This window comes from Lodderomyces elongisporus, chromosome 5 (genome assembly GCF_030384665.1).
Source record: "Lodderomyces elongisporus chromosome 5, complete sequence".
In the NCBI taxonomy this organism is placed as follows: Eukaryota; Fungi; Ascomycota; class Pichiomycetes; order Serinales; family Debaryomycetaceae; genus Lodderomyces; species Lodderomyces elongisporus.
The window spans coordinates 1,725,000-1,745,551 of record NC_083677.1 but is presented as its reverse complement, the minus strand read 5'-3'; the positions used below and the strand labels follow the sequence as shown (position 1 = coordinate 1,745,551).

General features: G+C 38.0%; 7 protein-coding genes across 7 annotated transcripts; 4 read left to right on the top strand and 3 right to left on the bottom strand. All coding sequences in view use genetic code 12, as the record gives it.

Annotated features, from left to right (window-relative positions):
* Window positions 1-1,974: 1,974 nt before the first annotated feature.
* On the top strand, window positions 1,975-3,927 carry GUT2 (mitochondrial glycerol-3-phosphate dehydrogenase; the record flags this gene model as incomplete). Its single annotated transcript, XM_001523145.1, has 1 exon — window positions 1,975-3,927. One exon carries the CDS (start codon window positions 1,975-1,977, stop codon window positions 3,925-3,927), a length of 1,953 nt encoding a protein of 650 aa, XP_001523195.2.
* A 517-nt stretch (window positions 3,928-4,444) lies between these two features.
* On the top strand, window positions 4,445-6,463 carry MSC2 (Putative zinc transporter msc2; the record flags this gene model as incomplete). Its single annotated transcript, XM_001523144.1, has 1 exon — window positions 4,445-6,463. One exon carries the CDS (start codon window positions 4,445-4,447, stop codon window positions 6,461-6,463), a length of 2,019 nt encoding a protein of 672 aa, XP_001523194.2.
* Window positions 6,464-6,891: 428 nt separating this feature from the next.
* On the top strand, window positions 6,892-7,713 carry PVL30_004492 (uncharacterized protein; the record flags this gene model as incomplete). Its single annotated transcript, XM_001523143.1, has 1 exon — window positions 6,892-7,713. One exon carries the CDS (start codon window positions 6,892-6,894, stop codon window positions 7,711-7,713), a length of 822 nt encoding a protein of 273 aa, XP_001523193.1.
* A 426-nt stretch (window positions 7,714-8,139) lies between these two features.
* On the top strand, window positions 8,140-9,522 carry RVB1 (RuvB ATP-dependent DNA helicase pontin; the record flags this gene model as incomplete). The annotated part of the gene is made up of 1 exon (XM_001523142.1): window positions 8,140-9,522. The coding sequence occupies one exon, from the start codon at window positions 8,140-8,142 to the stop codon at window positions 9,520-9,522; it is 1,383 nt and encodes a 460-aa protein (XP_001523192.1).
* A 141-nt stretch (window positions 9,523-9,663) lies between these two features.
* SLY1 (Vesicle trafficking between the ER and Golgi) lies at window positions 9,664-11,625 on the bottom strand (the record flags this gene model as incomplete). The annotated part of the gene is made up of 1 exon (XM_001523141.1): window positions 9,664-11,625. The coding sequence occupies one exon, from the start codon at window positions 11,623-11,625 to the stop codon at window positions 9,664-9,666; it is 1,962 nt and encodes a 653-aa protein (XP_001523191.2).
* Window positions 11,626-12,315: 690 nt separating this feature from the next.
* On the bottom strand, window positions 12,316-13,407 carry CZF1 (Zinc cluster transcription factor czf1; the record flags this gene model as incomplete). Its single annotated transcript, XM_001523140.1, has 1 exon — window positions 12,316-13,407. One exon carries the CDS (start codon window positions 13,405-13,407, stop codon window positions 12,316-12,318), a length of 1,092 nt encoding a protein of 363 aa, XP_001523190.2.
* Window positions 13,408-18,746: 5,339 nt separating this feature from the next.
* CCT6 (T-complex protein 1 subunit zeta) lies at window positions 18,747-20,429 on the bottom strand (the record flags this gene model as incomplete). The annotated part of the gene is made up of 1 exon (XM_001523139.1): window positions 18,747-20,429. The coding sequence occupies one exon, from the start codon at window positions 20,427-20,429 to the stop codon at window positions 18,747-18,749; it is 1,683 nt and encodes a 560-aa protein (XP_001523189.2).
* Window positions 20,430-20,552: the final 123 nt, after the last annotated feature.

The following is a 20,552-nucleotide window of genomic DNA, read 5'->3' as shown; positions in this document are numbered from 1 at the left end:
CGAATAAGGCTCTTCTGGATTCCAACTGTTCCTTTTCTCTTTTCACTCTTTTCTTTTCTTTTCTTTGTTTCTTTCTTCAGGTTCTGTTCCCCTTGTTCTTCAGTTGTATTTCATTTTATCACATTCCTCTTAATAATCACCAAATCTTGACTCTTTCTCTTCCTTCAAGGGTAAATTTCAAACCACCAAGAGTGGAATGCAGATCCCTTTGACCTTTATTTGGACAGGTTACTACCACTGCTTTTAATTCCATTCCACTCCATTTGTTCTAAATTTTTCATTATTTTTTACATATGATAATTTTTCTTAATCTCTTTTTTATTTTGTCCTTATTTTGAACTCACTAGCCATAGGGAAACGTGCTGGCGCTAATTTGGTCTGGAACAGAAAGGGGGGGGGAGGAGGGGTCTAAAATTTTGATACTTCGAAATTCTATATATACAAATAAAGATACATCACCGATTTAAAGTGAAAGTTGGAAGAAAATCTTAAACTAAAAGAAACCAAAAAGAAAAATAGAAGGAAGAATTCATAAAATATTAAAAATAAAAAATTAAAACGGCGCCGTTTTCCACCGTCAAAGTGTAAAATGCTAAAGCTTCCTCCGGGGTCATCCACGGTATGTTCTTCTTTTTTCCACTTCTTTCTTGTTTGCAATCACACGTTTAATGAGCTGATGTTGGTACATCATTGACCTCTACTTTTTTACTTTGACTCTTTCCTTTTCTTTTCTTTTCTTTTTTTTTTCTGGCAGCAACTGTATCCGGAGTTCAGAACTGAGACAAGCTTTCCATCCACTGTTTCCTTTATTCAACAGACACACTAGTCCTCCACCTGTCTTGTCTTCCTCCACATACGTTTTGCAATTTTTCCAAGATTGCACTACTACAGCAATAATAAAATTATTTTTTTATTTTTTTATTTTTTATTTTATTTTATTTATTTTTTATTTCATAAGAAGCTGCAAGTTTATTATGTGCAACAACCATCATCACACATAAAATAAAAGACAATACAAGACAATACAAGACAATAAAATTTTTCTTCTTTAAAAAAAGGTTTACAGTATAGGGTTAAAGAAATGCCACCATCTTCTAAAGCGTGACGTATACTGCCTTAAATTATATGTTACTCACGCAATTGCTCTTCTACTGTTGTCGACACAGCTACTACTGTCGACATTAGCATATGGGTATGTGTATGAATGTGTGCCTTTTGATTGCGAAAAAAGTCTTGCAATATCATTTGTCAAGATTTCTTCTTTTTTTTTTTGCGTTTCTTCCTCTGCTTCATCTTCTTCCATTAAATTTTTTTTATCTTTTTTATTTTTTTTATTTTTCATTTATTTTATTTATTTTTTTTTCCATTGAGGTGACACTTCGACACTTGCTATTGTTTTTAGTGTTTATCGAGACAGATATAGATATTTGGTTGCCCTTTGTATTGTTTGTGTATGTATTGGGTTTGAGTATGGGTGGGTGTATATATATATATAGGTGGGGAACATTCCATCCTCAAGTTTGTCGATCACCGTTTCACTTTTTTTTTTCTCCTTCTCTTTCCCTTTTTTTCATTTTTCATTTGCTCTAAACTTCCACCTACCCCATCCACTTTTCCTTTTCTTCCATTAATTCAATTTAGGAGACTTAAGTTGGATAAAGAATAAAAAGAAAAAGCTGATTTAACCATATTAATCACCCTTTTTTTTTTCTTCAAACCACCCAGCCGCTTATTGCAAACGGACGAGAGAAAAGCGCGTACTTTGAATACCTTTTACCTGTGTTTTCATTGAAACCTTTTTTCTTTTCTTTCTTCATTCTAACTTTTGGGGTTCCTTCATCTTCACTACCCTAATTTCTACTAAACAAGATCAAGTTCGTGTTAATCACTTTCCCTGGAAATTAAGAAAAAAAAAACAGGGAGGAATAGATCTCAAACAACCAAAAAAAAAGACTTAACTATTCATAAACTAATATGTCTAGATTCTTCAAATCTACCCTAGCCAAATCCTGTCTTGCGGCAGGTGGTGTTGCTGGTAGTGCCATCATCTACTTGGACTTTATCAAACCAAAACACAAACCAGAGATTGTGAGTGCATACAAGCCATTGAAGAAGGACTATCCAGCACCACCAACAAGACTGGATTTAGTCAAAAATATCAAGGAAACCCCACAATTTGACGTGTTGATCATTGGAGGTGGTGCCGTCGGTTCAGGATGTGCCGTGGATGCTGCCACACGTGGCTTAAATGTCTGTCTTTTGGAAAAGACTGATTTCGGTTCCGGTACATCTTCAAAATCTACCAAGATGGCCCATGGTGGTGTTCGTTACTTGGAAAAGGCCATTTTCCAATTGAGTAAAGCTCAGTTGGACTTGGTCATTGAAGCCTTGAATGAAAGAGGTAACATGTTGAGAACAGCTCCTCACTTGTGTTCAGTCTTGCCAATCATGATCCCTGTTTATAACTACTGGCAAGTACCATACTTTTTCGCCGGTTGTAAGATGTACGATTGGTTTGCTGGTAAACAAAACTTGAGAAACTCGATTATTCTTAGTAAGGAACAAGCATCTGCTATTGCTCCAATGATGGACACCACAAACTTGAAAGCTGCTTGTGTTTACCACGATGGTTCCTTTAACGATACTAGAATGAATGCTACTTTGGCCATCACTGCTATTGAAAACGGTGCTACTGTATTGAACTACTTTAACGTTGACCAATTGTTGAAAGATGACAAGGGAAAATTGTATGGTGTTAAGGCTACCGATTTGGAAACAAAGGAAACTTATGAAATCAAAGCTACTTCTGTTGTCAATGCTACTGGTCCTTTTGCCGACAAGATTTTGGAAATGGACGAAGACCCACAAGGATTACCAGCAAAGACCGAACAAAAGCCACGTATGGTTGTTCCATCTAGTGGTGTGCACATTGTTCTCCCAGAATACTACTGCCCAACAACAATGGGTCTCTTGGACCCATCTACTGCTGACGGAAGAGTTATGTTCTTTTTGCCATGGCAAGGAAAAGTCTTGGCCGGTACCACCGATACTCCATTGAAACAAGTTCCAGAAAACCCAGTGCCAACCGAAGAAGACATTCAAGATATCATCAAGGAGATGCAAAAATACTTGGTATTCCCAATTGACAGAAAAGATGTCTTGTCTGCATGGTCAGGTATTAGACCATTGGTTAGAGACCCTGATACTGTTCCAAAAGGTCAAGAAGACTCGGGCTCAACTGAAGGTTTGGTTAGATCACATTTGTTGAAGCAATCACCATCAGCATTGGTGACCATCTCTGGAGGTAAATGGACTACATACAGAGAAATGGCACAAGAAACAATCGACTATGTTGTTAAGCATTTCGATTTCGACGGAAAGAACCTCAAGCCATGTCAAACCAACGAGTTGATCCTCATTGGTGGTGACGATTACTCAAAGAACTACTCTGCCAGATTGATTCACGAATACAAGATTCCATTGAAGTTGGCCAAGCACTTGTCGCACAATTATGGTTCAAGATCAGCAATGATTTTGGACTTGTACAAAGCCAGTGATTACAACAAGTTGCCAGTCACCTTGGCACACCAAAAAGAATTTATTCCAAACCCAACCGAAGTCTCACCAGAAAACCAGTTGAGTTACCAATCATTCGACGAGCCATTCACCATTGCTGAGTTGCTCTACTCGCTTAAGTACGAGTATCCAAGAACCCCAGTTGATTTCTTGGCCAGAAGAACCAGATTGGCATTCCTCAACGCCAGAGAAGCTATGAGTGCTGTTGATGGTGTTGTTGAAATCATGAGCAAGGAGTTGAACTGGGATGCAGACACAACTGAGAAGATGAGAAAGGATGCCAAGAGATACATTGGAAGCATGGGTATTTCACCTAAGCAATTCGATGTGGAAAAATTCCAAATCCAATAAAGAAATTTTAAAAAAAAAAGAAAAAGAAAAAGAAAAAGAAAAAGTGATGATATTTTACGGATTGGAACGAATGACCGAATGAATTGAAAGATAGAGTATTATAGATTTAGAAAGTTTTATTAATTATTATTATTATTATTACTATTATTATTATTATTAGTACTTTTTCTCTTCTGAGTGTGATGATTTTTTATTAAAAGTTGTCAACGATGTTGTTGAAGGAATGTTTGCAGTGGTAATGGATAACAGTAGTAACACGCGCGGGACCCTGTTGAGGTGAAAGAAAAGGCAAAGCAAAAAAAATTACCACGCCGCGCACTTGTCAGTTGGCAGACAATCCGCGTCTCTTTTCTCTCTTTTCTCTCTTTTTTACTCTCACACTCACTCACACTCTCTTTATGTCGCAAGCAATTACACCTTGGATATATATTAAAATATTTAAATTTACATATACTTATTAACCTACCACGATTTACTGCAACCAACTTCTCTTTTTCAATACCCGGATTTCCACATTATGGAAAAATACCTACTGGTGAATAGTATACTACCGAAGCCAATCAATGGCATTCAGCGTCCAACAGCTTCACTGCTAAAGTTGATCAATGCTCTCCCATTCATTCTTGCGTTTCCCATCATATTTCTAGCCCACCAACTACTGTTTGCTTTTGGTGAAAATATAGCTGCCAATTCTACCAATTTGGACGCTACAACATCACATACTTTATCACATACTTTATCATATGGCTCAAATATAGCTAGCATCATTATAAGCACATCAATCACCAGTGCTGTTATCGCAGTAGCACAAACATTGTGTATTGTACCAACATATGAAAATACCCAGGAGCCAACATGGAAACACCACTTAGCTGCATACGGACTGGTTCTATGCATCTTTGTCTCATCAACTCTATTGGGTTATCAAAGGGCAAGCATGGTCTATTTTGGCTTATTATTAAACTCGCGAAACTTGTATACACCACTCCTTTTCGTTGTTGACCTCATAAGTCAACCATCAGATACTTACCCAAATATCATAATTGGGTTCACTATGACTCAATTGAGTTTGCAACTTTTGAAATGGTCGCAGTTCAAATTCAACAGAAGCAAGATATTTACTTTGGCAAATGCTTTGATTGCGTTTATATTTCTAGCGCTTTTCAATCAACAAGTTAGCTTCATTGTTGTTGCGCTGATGGCAGTGACATTAGGCATATGTCTCATTACGTATCTAGATTTGCCACATACAAGAAACTCACTCATTATAAGTTTTGGCTTGATGGCAAGTTTGATGCCCATTCTAGATTATGTAGTATTGGGTCATTTCCAGAAATGGTCAATTTTAAACGTATTCCTCGCAGGAGCCATAGTGCATGGAACTGGGCAACAAAATAACGGCGCATTTGGCTCCTTGGAAAACGACAGATATACAGGCTCAGCAAAATATGTATCAAACCCAACCACGTCGATCTTGCGCGAGATATTGCAGCATGACGATACAAAAGCTATTTTCAACTTTTTGCTCCTCAATGCGAGCTTTATGGTGATTCAGTTTCTTTATTCATTTAGATCCAAGTCATTAGGACTTTTGTCGGACTCTCTACACATGTTGCTTGATTGTCTTTCACTTGCATTGGGACTTGTTGCTGGGGTATTGTCGAAAACAAAAGTTGATCCACATGGAAAGTATCCATTTGGCTGGCAGAATTTGGAGAACCTTGCTGGATTTGCCAATGGTACTTTGCTCATGGGAATAAGTGGATCCATCTTGTTTGAGGCATTAGGCCGATTGGCACATCCGATTGAATTGCAAAAGACCAATGAATTGATTGTTGTTTCAGTATTGGGACTTCTTGTCAATATGGTAGGTATTTTTGCATTCAATCATGGACATGGACACGGACACGGAGATGGAAGTGGCCACTCACATAGCCACGGTCATAGTCACAGTCATAGTCATAGTCACTCACATAGTCATTCGCATAGCCATAGCAGCCCACAGCTTAGTGAACAAGCACATGGTGAAGGAATGAAAGATAACGGGAAAGAAGGAGACGGGGAAGAGGTCAATGACAATATGAGAGGCATTTTTCTTCATATATTGGCAGATGCATTGGGGTCTGTTGGTGTTGTTATATCTACAATCTTGACTAAACTCTTTCATTGGCAAGGATTTGATCCTATCGCGTCCATCATCATTGGCACAGTAATATTCTTGTCGGCAGTACCGTTGATTAAATCTTCTGCATCGACTTTGTTACTCTCGGTATCAAAGAGTCAAGAAGCTACTATTAGAAATACACTAAATGAAATCACATCTACAAAAGGAGTGAAATCTATAACGACGCCGCGGTTCTGGCCAAGTAACCAAAGGGGTAAATTGTGTGGGTTTATACACGTACAAATATATCGTGGTGAGAATTCTTCATTCATAAAGAGACACATTGACAAATTATTCAAGGCGGATGTTTATGACGCAGTAATGACCCAGATTGAAAATGATTACGACCACTGTTGGTGCAGGGAAACTTAGTGCGGCGTTTGCGCTGGCATAGGTATAGGTATAGGTATTGGAATAGGAATAGGAATAAAAATAGGAATAGGAATAGGAATAGGCATGGGCTCTGTCAACTAACACTATCTATGTTGCTGCTTTTTTTCGCTACTAGTTGTTGTAGCTGATATTTGATAGATTAGCTAGAAATGCTGCGCTACCCACATGAACATCGCGCATCTCAAGTGCATTACAAAGCAGGAATATATCCCATGTATTATTATTACTATTTATCTTCCATAGCACTCTATAGCTTCTATTTGTTTCCACCACACCACCACCACTAGTCTTTTTTTTATTTATTCGTTTTTTTTTAAGAATTCATTGGAGCATCTACACTTTTCTCTTAAGCAAAAGTAAAAGAGAGAAAGCAAAAAAATAAGCCAAATTTAACAAACACAACAGAGATGTCACGTACTGGTGTATTGGTCATGGGTCCCGCTGGTGTGGGCAAATCCACATTCTGTAATTCAATAATAGCACACATGCAATCCATTGGCCGTCGTGCTCATATAGTCAATCTAGATCCCGCAGCAGAGCCTACTGAGTATGAATTCACCATTGATATTCGAGACTTGATCTCATTACAAGATGTCATGGAAGAAATGGATCTTGGTCCCAATGGAGGATTGATTTATTGTTTTGAATTTCTTTTAAATAACTTGGACTGGTTGGACGAAGTTATTGGAGACTACAACGATGAGTATCTAATATTTGACATGCCGGGACAAATTGAGTTATATACTCATATACCGGTGCTACCCACTATAGTGCAGCATTTAAAGACCAGTTTGCACTTCAACTTGTGTGCTACATATTTACTAGAGTCACCATTCATCATCGATAGTTCAAAGTTCTTTAGTGGTACACTAAGTGCAATGTCGGCAATGATCTTGTTGGAGTTGCCGCATATTAATATTTTGTCCAAGGTGGATTTGATCAAGGACGAAGTCTCGCAGAGGAAATTAAAACAGTTTTTAAACCCAGATCCATACCTATTGGCCAAGGAAGAGGATGAAGTTAATCCCAAATTCAAGAGACTTACAAAGAGTATAGCCAATTTGGTTGATGATTTCGGAATGGTGCAGTTCTTACCCCTTGATTGCTCAAAGGATAGCAAAAGTGTAGAGACAATTTTGAGTTATATAGATGATGTTACTCAGTGGAGTGAAGCACAAGAGCCAAAGGAACCACGTGATGAGATTGAAATTCCTGATGAAGCATTTTAGAAACCGGATTATAAAATTTGTGAGAAAACCAGGAAGAAAAGGTGGGGGAGGCGGGGGGAGGGGGTTTCATAAACAAGTATATTAATATAATCTATACATTTCTTAGATACATAGATAGAGTTGGTGAAAGATATATTCCTTTTTCTTTTTCTTTTCTTTTCTTTGTCTTTCTTTTCTCTTTTTTTTCCCTCTCTCTCTCTCTGGTTCCAACACCTTTGCGCAAATAGCTATTAAACTTCGCAGCGCGAAAAATCAACACTCTTCATCAGAAGAGGAGAGAAATTTACAAACAACGTCTGACAAATCTCAAGCAAAGTTTGCCTTACTAAATAAACCTCCTCACTACAGTTGTTTTACCCCAACCCAAACACTTTATCACCTATTTCAAACACCTCCACCCCTCTACTTAGTGCAACATAAATCACAATGGTGCAGATTAGCGAAGTTAATGAAAATCAAGCATCTCAAAGAGAGAATAGAACAGCTGCACACACACACATCAAAGGTCTTGGATTAAACGAGCACGGTGTTGCAAAGAATATCGATGGAGGATTCGTTGGCCAAAAGGATGCAAGAGAGGCTTGCGGAATCATTGTTGACTTGATCAAGAGCAAGCGTATGTCTGGTAAAGCAGTGCTCATTGCTGGACCACCGGCTACAGGTAAAACTGCTCTCGCGTTGGCAGTCTCACAAGAATTGGGTCCAAAGGTTCCATTTTGTCCCATTGTTGGTTCAGAACTTTACTCTGCCGAAGTGAAAAAGACAAGTGCGTTGATGGAGAACTTTAGAAAAGCCATTGGTTTGAGAATTAAAGAAACCAAGGAAGTTTACGAAGGTGAAGTTATTGAATTGACACCAGAGGAGGCAGAAAACCCATTAGGAGGATATGGTAAAACAATTAGTCATGTCATTGTTGGATTAAGAACAGCAAAGGGTACAAAAAACCTCAGGTTGGATCCAAGCATCTACGAGTCCTTGCAAAAGGAAAGAGTCACTGTGGGTGATGTTATATACATAGAGTCCAATACAGGTGCAGTGAAACGTGTTGGTCGTTCAGATGCATACGCCACCGAGTTCGACTTGGAGGCAGAAGAATATGTGCCATTACCAAAAGGTGAAGTGCACAAGAAGAAGGAGATTGTGCAAGATGTGACATTGCACGATCTTGATGTGGCGAATGCCAGACCACAAGGTGGGCAAGATGTGTTGAGTATGATGGGCCAATTATTGAAACCTAAAAAGACAGAAATCACTGATAAGTTAAGAAGCGAGGTGAATAAAGTGGTTTCGAAATATATCGATCAAGGTGTAGCCGAGTTGATTCCTGGTGTTTTGTTTATCGACGAGGTGAATATGCTTGATATGGAAATTTTCACATACTTGAACAAAGCCTTGGAAAGCAGTATTGCTCCATTAGTGATACTTGCCTCAAATCGAGGATTGACCACTGTGAAGGGCTCGGATGACCCAGATATCAAAGCGCCACACGGTATTCCACCAGACCTTGTCGATAGATTGCTTATCGTAAGAACATTGCCATACAACTTTGACGAGACCAAAATCATCATATCCAAGAGAGCACAATTGGAGAATGTTCTCATTGCAGTCGACGCATTGACAAAGTTGGCTGAAAAAGGTGTAAATACCTCGTTGAGGTACTCCTTACAGCTATTGACTCCTGCTAGTATCTTGAGCACCACTGCCGGTCGTGCTGAGATTAATGTGCAAGATATCGAGGATTGCGAGTTATTGTTCTTGGACTCTACTCGCTCAACAAAGGTGTTGACAGAGACAAAAACTTTTTTGTAAGTAAAAATGAATAAGATTGTCCTATTTTTTTTCTTTATTACTTCTCCACGAAACAAGAAGAGAATAATTGTAACTTTATAAATATAGATATAAATACTTCTTTATTTATATATATATATATATACTTATACATCTAAAACCTCAACTTTGATTTCCCAAGTTTTCACACTCCTTCAAGAATTCTGTTGGCGACAAGATATTTGTAGCTCCGTAAATGATATTCATGGGTGACTTACCAGCCTCTTGGCTTCGCTCTTGCAAGTTTTGATACTCGAGGTAATTACCACCGCCGATAACAAAGACAATTGAGTCCTGGTATGATTGGCGTTTTGGTTGTTTCGAGTGTCCTCCACCTCGCGATTTGGGGTCAAAGTACAAGTAATCGTCAGTCAATTGTACTGATTGCGCCGAAGAGTTTTGTGGGTCCATTATAGCCTCAACAATATTTGTAATTGGTAATGATTTCTTTTCAGGAATAAAGTTTTTTATTCGCGATGCAATAGAGCTTAAACCTTCAGAGATTTTACCTTCGGTTAACCCATATAGCTTGGAAGATAATCCGCTGAGTAGGGCTGATGAGCCTAATTGCGATGCGGACGAGGAGTTTGAGTATGATTGCTGGTTGTTGAGATCATTCAAGGATGACAAGTTTGCAAGTTTGGTGTTTTCTTTGAACTTGAGGATATAGTTGAGCGCCGACATGTCCAAGTCCGGATATTTATCTTTGAGTATGGTTCTTGCCTTGGCAATGTAATCCTGGCTCATGTCACCAACAAGCGCAAGGATAATGAATGTTCGTAACTTGTCTAAAGAACTATCTTGGACAGAATCTTTCTGCAACAATTCCAAGAATTCCTTTAAAAGCTTTGCGTCGCTCTTGTTGGCATTTTGTTCAACTTCAAAGTATGTGTCCAAGTTCTTTTCCTGCAACTCATTGATCAAGCACGAAAGAATATCCATATGCATATCCAAAGTAGCCTTTCTGGCAGTCAACTCGGGAAGTTTTTCTACTGCTTGCTGAATGTTGGCTGTGGCATTTGCGTGTGGATCGATATCTTCCAATGAGCTAATACCAGTCTTGTTTGTGATTTCCTTTGCGTCCTGCTTATATGCATTCAATTCCAAGTCTGCGTTTTCAACGACATCGGGGAATGGCAATTGCGAGTATTTGTTCCAGAAAAAGTCACGAGGGTCAATATCATAGTTTTTCACACTCACGGTTTCGCCTTCGTTTTTACCATGCTTGGTTAGTTTGATTGTGTTTCTTTTCAAATGGAAAACATCACTCACCATACATTGGTAGATCCAGGAGTGTGCAAACATGGATGCAAGATCAAAGTTTCTATCCAACAAGATAATAACGGGCCGTTGCGCAAGCGAAGAGGAGCCATTAGAGTCCAAAACGCCAAGCAGCTTTGAGTTGCTCAAATATTCTCTAATTTTCAAATCCAACTCTTGAGCGACAAACTCTGCAGGGCCATTTTGTTGAGCGCGAATGATTGGTATGACATCCATGGTAATGATCAAGGACAACAATCCATCTGAGATCCTACCTACTAGTTGATGAATTACTTCTTCTGAAGTTCCCAAAGTATTGAAACTTGTGAAAATCTCTGGAATGTTTAAGGAAAATAAGTTTGGTTCAGTAACGATGAAATCTAAATATTGGTCCCACACTTGTTTAATTCGATTTGCCTTGCCCAGAAGAGCCACTTGTTTGGCAAAGTCTTCTAGTAATTCTCTGTTGATATTGGATGTAAAGTTGATATAAAAGTTTTCGTATCTATCTTCATTAAGATCGTTGATAATCAAGGACACGTTGGCTTTGGTAGGCTCGACAAAGTATACTACAGGAACATCTGACAACTTTGACCTCTTGCTATTGATCAAGGAGTGGACAGTGATTCCGCATCGAAGCAAGTCATTGACTCTTAGCACCGATGACAAAATTTCTCTGGATGCCATGTCCAACACCAATACTTTCCAAACAATCTCCTCAGATTTCGAGGCTAAAGTGAGATCTGCGGATCCTTCTTTGTTTAAATGGAGCATGCGCTCCAAAACATCAATTTGTTTATCCCTTAAGCTTCGACTTACTTCCATAATGGTAAAATGTAGCAGATGTGGGTGTTTGTTATGAAGTTATAGGTAGATAAAACGTATATAATCAGCAGGTAAATGGTCAATTGGCGGAGAATTGGGTGGGGGGAAGTAGTGTGAAGGAAAGCAATAGGTGATGATGAAAAAGCAGGCAAAGTTGATTTGTTGACGAAACTTGAGTTGTCTCCACCATATATGTTAGTGCGAGTGTGTGTCTTTTTTTTTCGATAAAAAAGAAAAAAACAAAACTTGTATTTTATTATTATTAAAATTATTTTCGTTTTTCTCGTGTTCTCTTTATTTTCCTCAATTTGCGATTCTCTTGTACAGCACTTGCGAAAAAGGGCAGAGTATTAATTAAAATTCAACCTTGAATTGCTAGACTGCCCATTTGAGTATAATGTACATTGTTCACATGCAGAAGTACAAACACATCAACTCTAGTAATATGTATAGAAATATATATTAACCTCATTAACGATGTAACTGATTATTTAAGAATATACAGGAAAATACAATAACAAGATCAAAATATTAAAATATCAAAACATCAATGGAATGTCTAACTTACTATAAAATAATACAAAATCTAATCTAACGTCTTCTATACTCAACACTAGCGAACCAAAAAAAAAACACTAAAAATAAAATATAAGATGAAAAAACACTACGTCTCTCATTTTTTAACCGTCTCTATTTACTTCTGTACTCAACGATTCCTCTTAAAACCTTGATTCTACCGTAAATCTCGTGCTCGATAGTATTTTCATCTTCCTTTTGGTCCTTTGGTTTATTCTTGTGTTCAGTACCAGGTTTGGGCCAAGTACAGTTGAGTCTCAACCTCGAACACTCGGTACATCGTGGCTTAGTTTCACAGCAACGCTTTTTACGGTGACGACATGTTAAGCAACCCAAACGTGATCGTTTAGTAACCGTCTTTGTCTCTGACAGGTTCGGACTAGATGCAGAGCCAGGAGATGTTCTTGGTAATGAGGAGTTGCTTGAGCTCGAGTTAGCACCGCTGTCTAATGACTTTTGCGAACGAGGTTTCCTTCCTGTCTTTTTCGATTGTTTTCCAACTTTTCCGTCATCGTATTCCGGGCTTAATTGTTGAAGAGGCTGTTGTGGAAGTTGTGGATGCTGCTGCTGGAGATGGTGGTTTTGTTGTTGTTGTTGCTGTTGTGGATCGTAGGCTCCTTCCCATTGTGGTTGTCGTTGAGCAGGATTTGCAGAATATTCAGAGTTTTGGTAATTTGTAGGAATAGCACCTACTACACCCGGCTGCTGTGGTTGTTGTTGCTGTACGCCTCCACCAAGTGGTGGTTGAGGTTGTCTTTGTGGAATTCCGTACTGTTGAGCTGATAATTGTGAGTAGTCATGTGGTTGCTGTGGCTGTTGAGGAAGCACCAGGCCCGGAGTGGCTTGCTGTTGTTGTTGCTGTTGCTGTTGTTGTGGTGGTGGTGGTTGGTTAGGGTTATAGATATCTTGCGCGAGATAGTTTAATGGTTGAGGTGGATACTGTTGGTAATAAGCTTGTTGTTGCCTTGGTATTTGACCATCGTGTTGACCAACTTGGCCGTATGCGGTTGCTGGTCTTTGTTGCAGCAGGACTGGTTGTTGTGGCATGCGCGATAAGGGTTGGCCATTCAAGTTCTGGTTGGGAGAGTATGCGTAGCCCCCATTACCAACTCTATTGATATCACCACCATATTGTGCTGATGCGGGAAGCAGTTGTGTCTGTTGACCTTGCAATGACGGCTTTGAGTTATTTGGTGACGCATTCATCTTTGCTGATTAAAAATTGTGAATTTGAGTATAGTTTTTTTGTGTTTTTTTTCTGTGCAAGATCCTTCAAATGTAGGTATGGTAAAAAAAATGTGTAAACTGTTTTGGTGAAAAATGGGTTGAAAATAAAAACAGTGGAATCTTTTGAGTAAGAACTGTTTTAATAGTAGGATGGCAAGTCTCAAATTCTAGTAAAAGTAGATAGGCTCTTGTTTTTGCACACAGATTTCCCTTATTTTCTTTTTTCCAATTTTATATCCTTGAAAGAAAATTTATGGATATATATATAGACAAATATGTGAATATATATTTATATGTTTTCAAGGGTGGATATTATCAGCTTCTTTACAAAATCAGAAAGAAAGAAAGAAAAAAAAATCTCGTCTATGCGATTCAATAACCTTTTTAATGATAGGAATCCTTGTAGATTGGATTGTTCCTCAATTGCTTTTATTTTTCTAAATTGTATTTTTTTCCCTAAAGGTTATTCTTTTCACTACTCCTTGTAATGAATCCTTTTGCTGAAAAAAATGTGCACTGAAACTTTAATGATAAATTGAGGAGTTTCGTTTTCTAGTATGCAGTAGATTCCTGTTCAATGACCTCGAGGTACGACTGCAGTTGAAGTATTCTCAAATTTTGTTTTTATTTTTTTCGATGACTATGAAGTTCAATTTAAATCTACTTATGCAAGATCTGGTTATATAAGTACCAATTCCTGTTGGTGAATTATTGAACCTGGCTCGTAAAACTTTGCTTAGCAATTATACTAATACAAATCCACAATACACTGTATATTGATTGTTTCTTCTCCTTTTCTTTTTACTTTCTTTTTTCTGAAAAGAAGGTTTTGCTGTGACCAAAATGTGACGTTCGCTTTGATGCAGGTAACTTTGCAAAGTAGTGTATCTATTCTGCAAATGTGTAAATTGGAAAATAATTAAACCTTATCGGTTGTTTAACCCCCCAAAAACTGGTTTATGAAAAAAAAAAAATAGAAAAGAAAGAAACCTTTTTACACTGAAAGTAAAAAAAAAAAAGTTCTGGTTGAAACAAAATTGTTTTGGTTTATTTAATGGATGGTTATATTCTTACTTTGACTTCAATATTCCACTTCCATATAAAAATAAAAACTAATTTCTGAGATGTGAAATTATATTGTTCTTTTATATTGATATTTGTTTGTTTGTTCCTCCTTCCTTTGGTTGGAATCCGGTTCTGCTAAAACTCTTTAGTGAATTGAAATCAGTTTTTTAATTTGCTATATGCAGATGAGAATTCTGTTATAAAAAAATTAAAAAGGTTTGTATAGAAAGACAAATAATTAGATATTGGTTGATGTCTTTAGTTTGCAAATTTTAGTTTGCAATTTTTTTGATTGTTTATACTTTGGTTTAATTTTTTCTGTTTTTTTTTTTGATAAAAGGATTGACTTGAATCAAAACTCAACTAGCACTTTTAAAACTACTGGATGTGAGTGATGCAGTGATAAAGTGACAAACGCTAGTTGTTGATGTAATGGAAGGTTTCCTTAATATTTGATCAAACTAGAGCTTTCAAAAAAAGGGAAAAGGATGAGAAGAAAGAGTAGTAAGAAGAGGAGGAATTATCAACAACTATATACTCCAATCGATACTGATATGTTTTTGAATTCATTTCTGTGCATCCTTTACGAATAAATTCTAGACGCCTGACATGCACTTAACACGAAGTACTTGTTATGGCTTCCATTCCAAATCCTTGTTAGTTGTTGTTTTTGTTGTTGTTGTTGTTGTTTCTAGTGGTTGTCTTCCAACTGTGCAATTGGGTGGCGTAGTTATCCTTATCAAAGGGAAAAATTATGGCGCATGCAAAACTATTTTGTGCACAATGCTTGTTTCGCCTTAGCGCAAGCATAAAAGAAAGGATGGACAAAGCAAAGTAAAACATAGTAAAGCAAAAAAGGGTAAATTAAAAGAAGAGAGAGGCAGCTTTATTGTGTGTGTGAGTGTTAGCAAACAGCTCAAGGTACATATATAACCAAACTCAGGAATATTGAGAATTGGCGGATGGGTAGGTGGGTGGGGGGGATATTCCGAGTTTAGGCAAGAACGCCAACCGTGTATGGGATTTACTTACTCAAAGGGTTAAGTCGCGGATACGGGCTCTTTACGCTATTGACGTCTCCCCACTAAATGTTTACTCTTGATCTCAACTAAAAAGAGCATAGGAAAATTGGGAGAAATTGGAAGAAATGGGAGAATATTGATGGTCAATAGTTTAATCCTGATACTATTGCTTCTCCTGATGGCAAAAAAAACAAAACACGGATAGAGCCGTTACGAAAAATTTAAAAAAAACAACATACTAAAACACAAACACATACACAAACACAAACTAATTCTTCTCCTCTTTTTCCCTCAAGCCGGGAAAGACTGCTTAAGTTTGTCCTTTTTTTCTTCTTCCTCTTCTCCTTCTCTACTACTTGAAATATTGTTCTTGTGGTTTTTAGTTTCTGACTTGGTTTTGTTCAACTTCCATTTCTATGTTTGCAATACATAAAGAAAAAGTATGGTTAGGAGTTTGCAAGAGACAAATGTATTATTACTAAAAACAATTTGTCAGCACAATTTCACATTTTTCGCGCCAATCATGCCGCCTTGCACCAGCATAATACAAAAGGCATTTTTTTCTCCAATACCACAAAACTGGTTGATGAGAAGAAGTAAAAAAAAAAAAAAGTTTTCATATTCATAATCTAGAGCATTTGTTATTGAGATTCATCGTTTAATTTCACCCAAAAAAACAAAAAGACAACAACAAGGACAACACCAACAACGATATATTGCTTTATTGAGTCTATAATCGCCTTGCTCATGCAGCTTAACAAACAAGGCAAGTTTTAGAGAATACATTGCTCATCAAAACTCAATCAACTAACAACCTCTCACCTGAGATTCGGTTTTCATTTTAAGAAACCGAAGGAAAACCATCCACTGGACGCGAAGAGATCAATGCTGTATACCTTGATATGTGGTTTTTTCTTCAATTTCAGTTTGGTACTGGTTTCTTTTTGTTCTGTTTTTAAATGTTGCCCTGGAGAAGGTGAGGTATATCCGTATGCACTGGTCGATAAACTGGAAATACAACAATCTTGCTTCTGCTGCTGCTGCTGGATTAAACACACTCAACCTCTGCCATCTTTTACTTTTTCTTTTTCCTTTTTTTTTTGACTTTTAGGTACTGCCACTTTTTCGTTTCCTTCTTCAACCGTACTTATATTTCGCCAACACTGACAAACACTCACAAACACTCATACCCTTACTCAAACGCGTACTTCTAATCTTCTTTACTCTTTTTTCTCGTTCTTTCTCTGTCTCCAGGTTTAACCTGGTTGTTGTCATTTTAGTGGATTCAGCATCAATTGTTTATTTCCTTAAGCGACTGTAAGTGGGCTACTTGAACCAACCCTTCGAGATCTGCGTTTGTGTTTGCTGTTATATTGACAAGTAGAACATATTCAAAATTTGATGAGTGAAACTCTATCATCTCAAATATTCTTCTTCTTATGCCTCTTTTCTTCTACACTAGTTACCATTGCTTTTTGTCCTAGTTTCTCTTATCATCATCATTATCATCTTTATTGTTATTATTATTATTATCATTTTGGTTTATACCCGACCGGAGGCCATCACCTGGTCAATTGAGCTCCGATATCGTTCCAGTAACAGTTTGTGTAAATGTGAAAATTTAAAAATTAAAGAAAAAAAAAACAAAGAAAACCAAATAAAACTGGAAAAAAATTGGCTTTAATTTAAATACTATGCAGTATGAATTAAAAATGCACCACAAGCACCACGAGCACCACCACAATAACAACAACAACAACAACAACAAGTGCACAAGTCGACCTAATCAGAACGGCAACTCAGGCAGAAAACTAATTTCTAGCACAATAAAAAAAAAAAAAAAAAGCACACACACACACACACACACACACAATATTGGTGCCTCTTTACTTGACTTTACTCTCCCCCTGTTTCTCAAAACCTATGCAAAGTAATTAATGCTAAAGTCCTTTAATTAAACAAAACCACAACAATTGTTGACGTGCACCTGAATATAACAAACTCGGCATCATTCAAGATAATGTACCTTTGCCTAACTACCATTCACCTGCCTTCTTCACACTTTGCTCCTTTACCGCCCCCCCTCCCCCACCCAAATGAAAAAAAATGAACTCGTCCTGCTCTTCAGCATGAAAATACCCGGTGTAAAATTGGTAGACGCTATACCCCGCACGAGCGATTAATCCAGGTGCCTCCACATGCAAGTTCTACAACTAGCCATCTTCCTTTGTTAAATTCTGCACTGGTTAGGTCAGGTCAGGTCAGGTCAGGTCAAGTTAGATTGAATCTTGATAAGGCGGGCACCTTTTTATTTCCATTTTCTTATATCTCTATGCTCCTCTGCTAGAAAGTAAAGGCAAAACTGTGCTCACGGTGACGTAAACCTTCACACTTACATTCACATTCACACTCGCACATATCCGAAAAGCCTGAGCGCATAAATAGTGTCTTCTATTCGGTTGCTTGATTCTGATTGTGGGGGAGGAGAACGAGGAAGAAGGAAAGTGAAGTGAAGTGACATGGAGGAGGGGGGATGGAAGGACAACACCAAGAATAGTATAGTAAATAAGCTAGGCTGTGAACGACACCTTAACTGAGATTGTCTTTTATTGCTCCATAGACATAAAAAGTTAAAAACTTTACATTTCTCAATTGTGTCCTCCTCTTTCAAATTCAAAAAAAAAAACAAAAGAAGAACAAGAACAGTAAAAGGGCGATACAGGACCTTATTATCAGGTACAATAGACCATGAACTTTGGATCTTTAGCCTCGGACCTCAAGCATCAGACCTTAGTCAGCTTGTTTTCAATTTTAGTAAGCATGAGCCTCATTCAGAACGCTCACGTATGCTGCGTTAAATGTTTAGCGCATTCATCAAGGTTTGCTGCAAAAACGAATAGAACAAAATAGAAAGAATGAAAGAAAAATAAAAAAAAAAAATAAGAACAAAAAAAAAAGAATTGAGGTTTCGTGGCTAAATAGTTCTCTATCATGAGACCAAAATTTTTTCAACCTTTAACAAAAAAAAATAATAAAATAAAATAATAATAAAAATAATTAAAAAAAAACAACATCGGACAGCTACAAAAAGTAAGTTAGGTAAAGTTGGGGCACCTAGCTCAAAATGAATATCACTTACGAGATGTTATTAGACATCTTTTCTTAAAAGAAAATAAAAGAACAAAAGAACAAAAGATCAAAGGGGAAACATTTGATTACTTCTATCTAACTTTACATCATACCTTGTGGTGGCATTCCGGCAGGCATTCCACCTGGTGCTCCACCTGGCCCTCCCGGTCCACCAGGGCCACCCTCTTTCAATGAAGATCTGCCAGCTTTCAACAATTCATCACACAAGAGCAAATTCGAGGCAATACCAGTTGCCGAGCTAATAGCGTTTCTAATCACCCTATACGAATCCCAGATACCCTCAACAGTAGGATCCAATGGCTCTCCGCTTATTAAATCAACTCCAACAACATGCCCATCGTTGATATCGTCTTGGCAAGTAGATATTGTCTCCAATTGATCTAATCCCGCATTTGCAGATAACGTTTTAGGTACAACAAGCAATGCCTCGGCAAACGCACGGATACCTGGCTTGTTCTTACCTTTCAAAATTTGCTTATCGCTAAGTAAATGGTTATTACAGCTCATCCAGAAAGCACCTGCACCTGGAACAACACTCTTATCTTTGATAACATTTGCAACCGAACGCAATCCATCTCTAATTGCATCCTTGGTTTGCAGCAACACGTGCTGGTTAGAACCTTTAATCAATATAGTAGCTGATTTGGCATCTTTGCACTCGGTCACATATGTGAATTTGTCTTCTCCAATACTATTTTCGTAAACAAGACCAGAATATCCTAAAATATCTGGCGTCAAGTCTTCAACCGAGTTCTGTGCCTCACCTCCACAAATTAATTGCAACCTCTCCATGTTTCTTCGCTTGGCTCTTCTAAGCGCCAAGATTCCATTCTTGGCCAACACATCCAATGACATGGGGTCAATACCCTTTTGGTTGATGATAACAAAGCCTTGGTCTGAATTGACATCGGCACACACTTGATTCTTCAAGTCAACAATCTTTTTCAACTTTTCATCAACAAACTTTCTCTCTGAAGCAACAAGCTTTTCCCTCTGTTCAGCAGACGAGTAAAAAAAGCCAGAGTTCACCTCGGTTTTCTCATACTCCAATGAGACATTCAATATCAATATATGTGCATTCTTCACCTTCTTGGGCATATCAGGGTGACGAGCACCGTGGTCCAATACCAAACCTTTGATCAACTCAGTCTCGCGTGCACTTCCATGCTGCATGGTCATGATTTCAATCATGTGCAAATCAAGTGCCAGCTCATCATTCTGCACTGTCAACACCGCATCTGTCACAATGGGTGTCAACACATCGGCAAGATCCGGCGTGACTTTGGTCACCAAGGAAGTTCTAGCAATCTGCAAAAGAAACTCTCTATCAAACTGTTCCAATGTATGTTTGAATCCATCCAAGAATTTAAGACTCTGCTCTCTAGCAACATCAAATCCATCAACAATGACCCTAGGGTGAACACCTTCACTGATAAATCTCTCTGCTTGTTTCAATAACTCACCAACAAGTAAAACTACGGTGGTGGTACCGTCTCCGGTAATTTCATCCTGAGCTGTTGCTGCTCTAGCAATCATCACTGCAGTGGGGTGCTGGATCTGCATTTCTGTAAGTAAAACTTTCCCATCTTTGGTCAATTTCAACCCGCCCGATCCATCAACGAGCAATTTCAATGTACCCTTGGGACCCAAGTTTGATGCTAGGACTTGTTGCAACCCTTGTGCAGCACTGATATTGACTTGAAGCGCTTGTGCACGTCTAAACGACTCTGCTTTGGGGTTCAACAATTGAATTGAAGAAGACATCTGGTGTTTTGAGTATAGTTAGATGCTCTGCTGTTCAATACCTGAAGGAATGAAGAATGGAAATGTAGAACAAGGCAAAAAAGGAAAAGAAAAGAAAAGGGATCTGTATTAAAGAAACTGTTT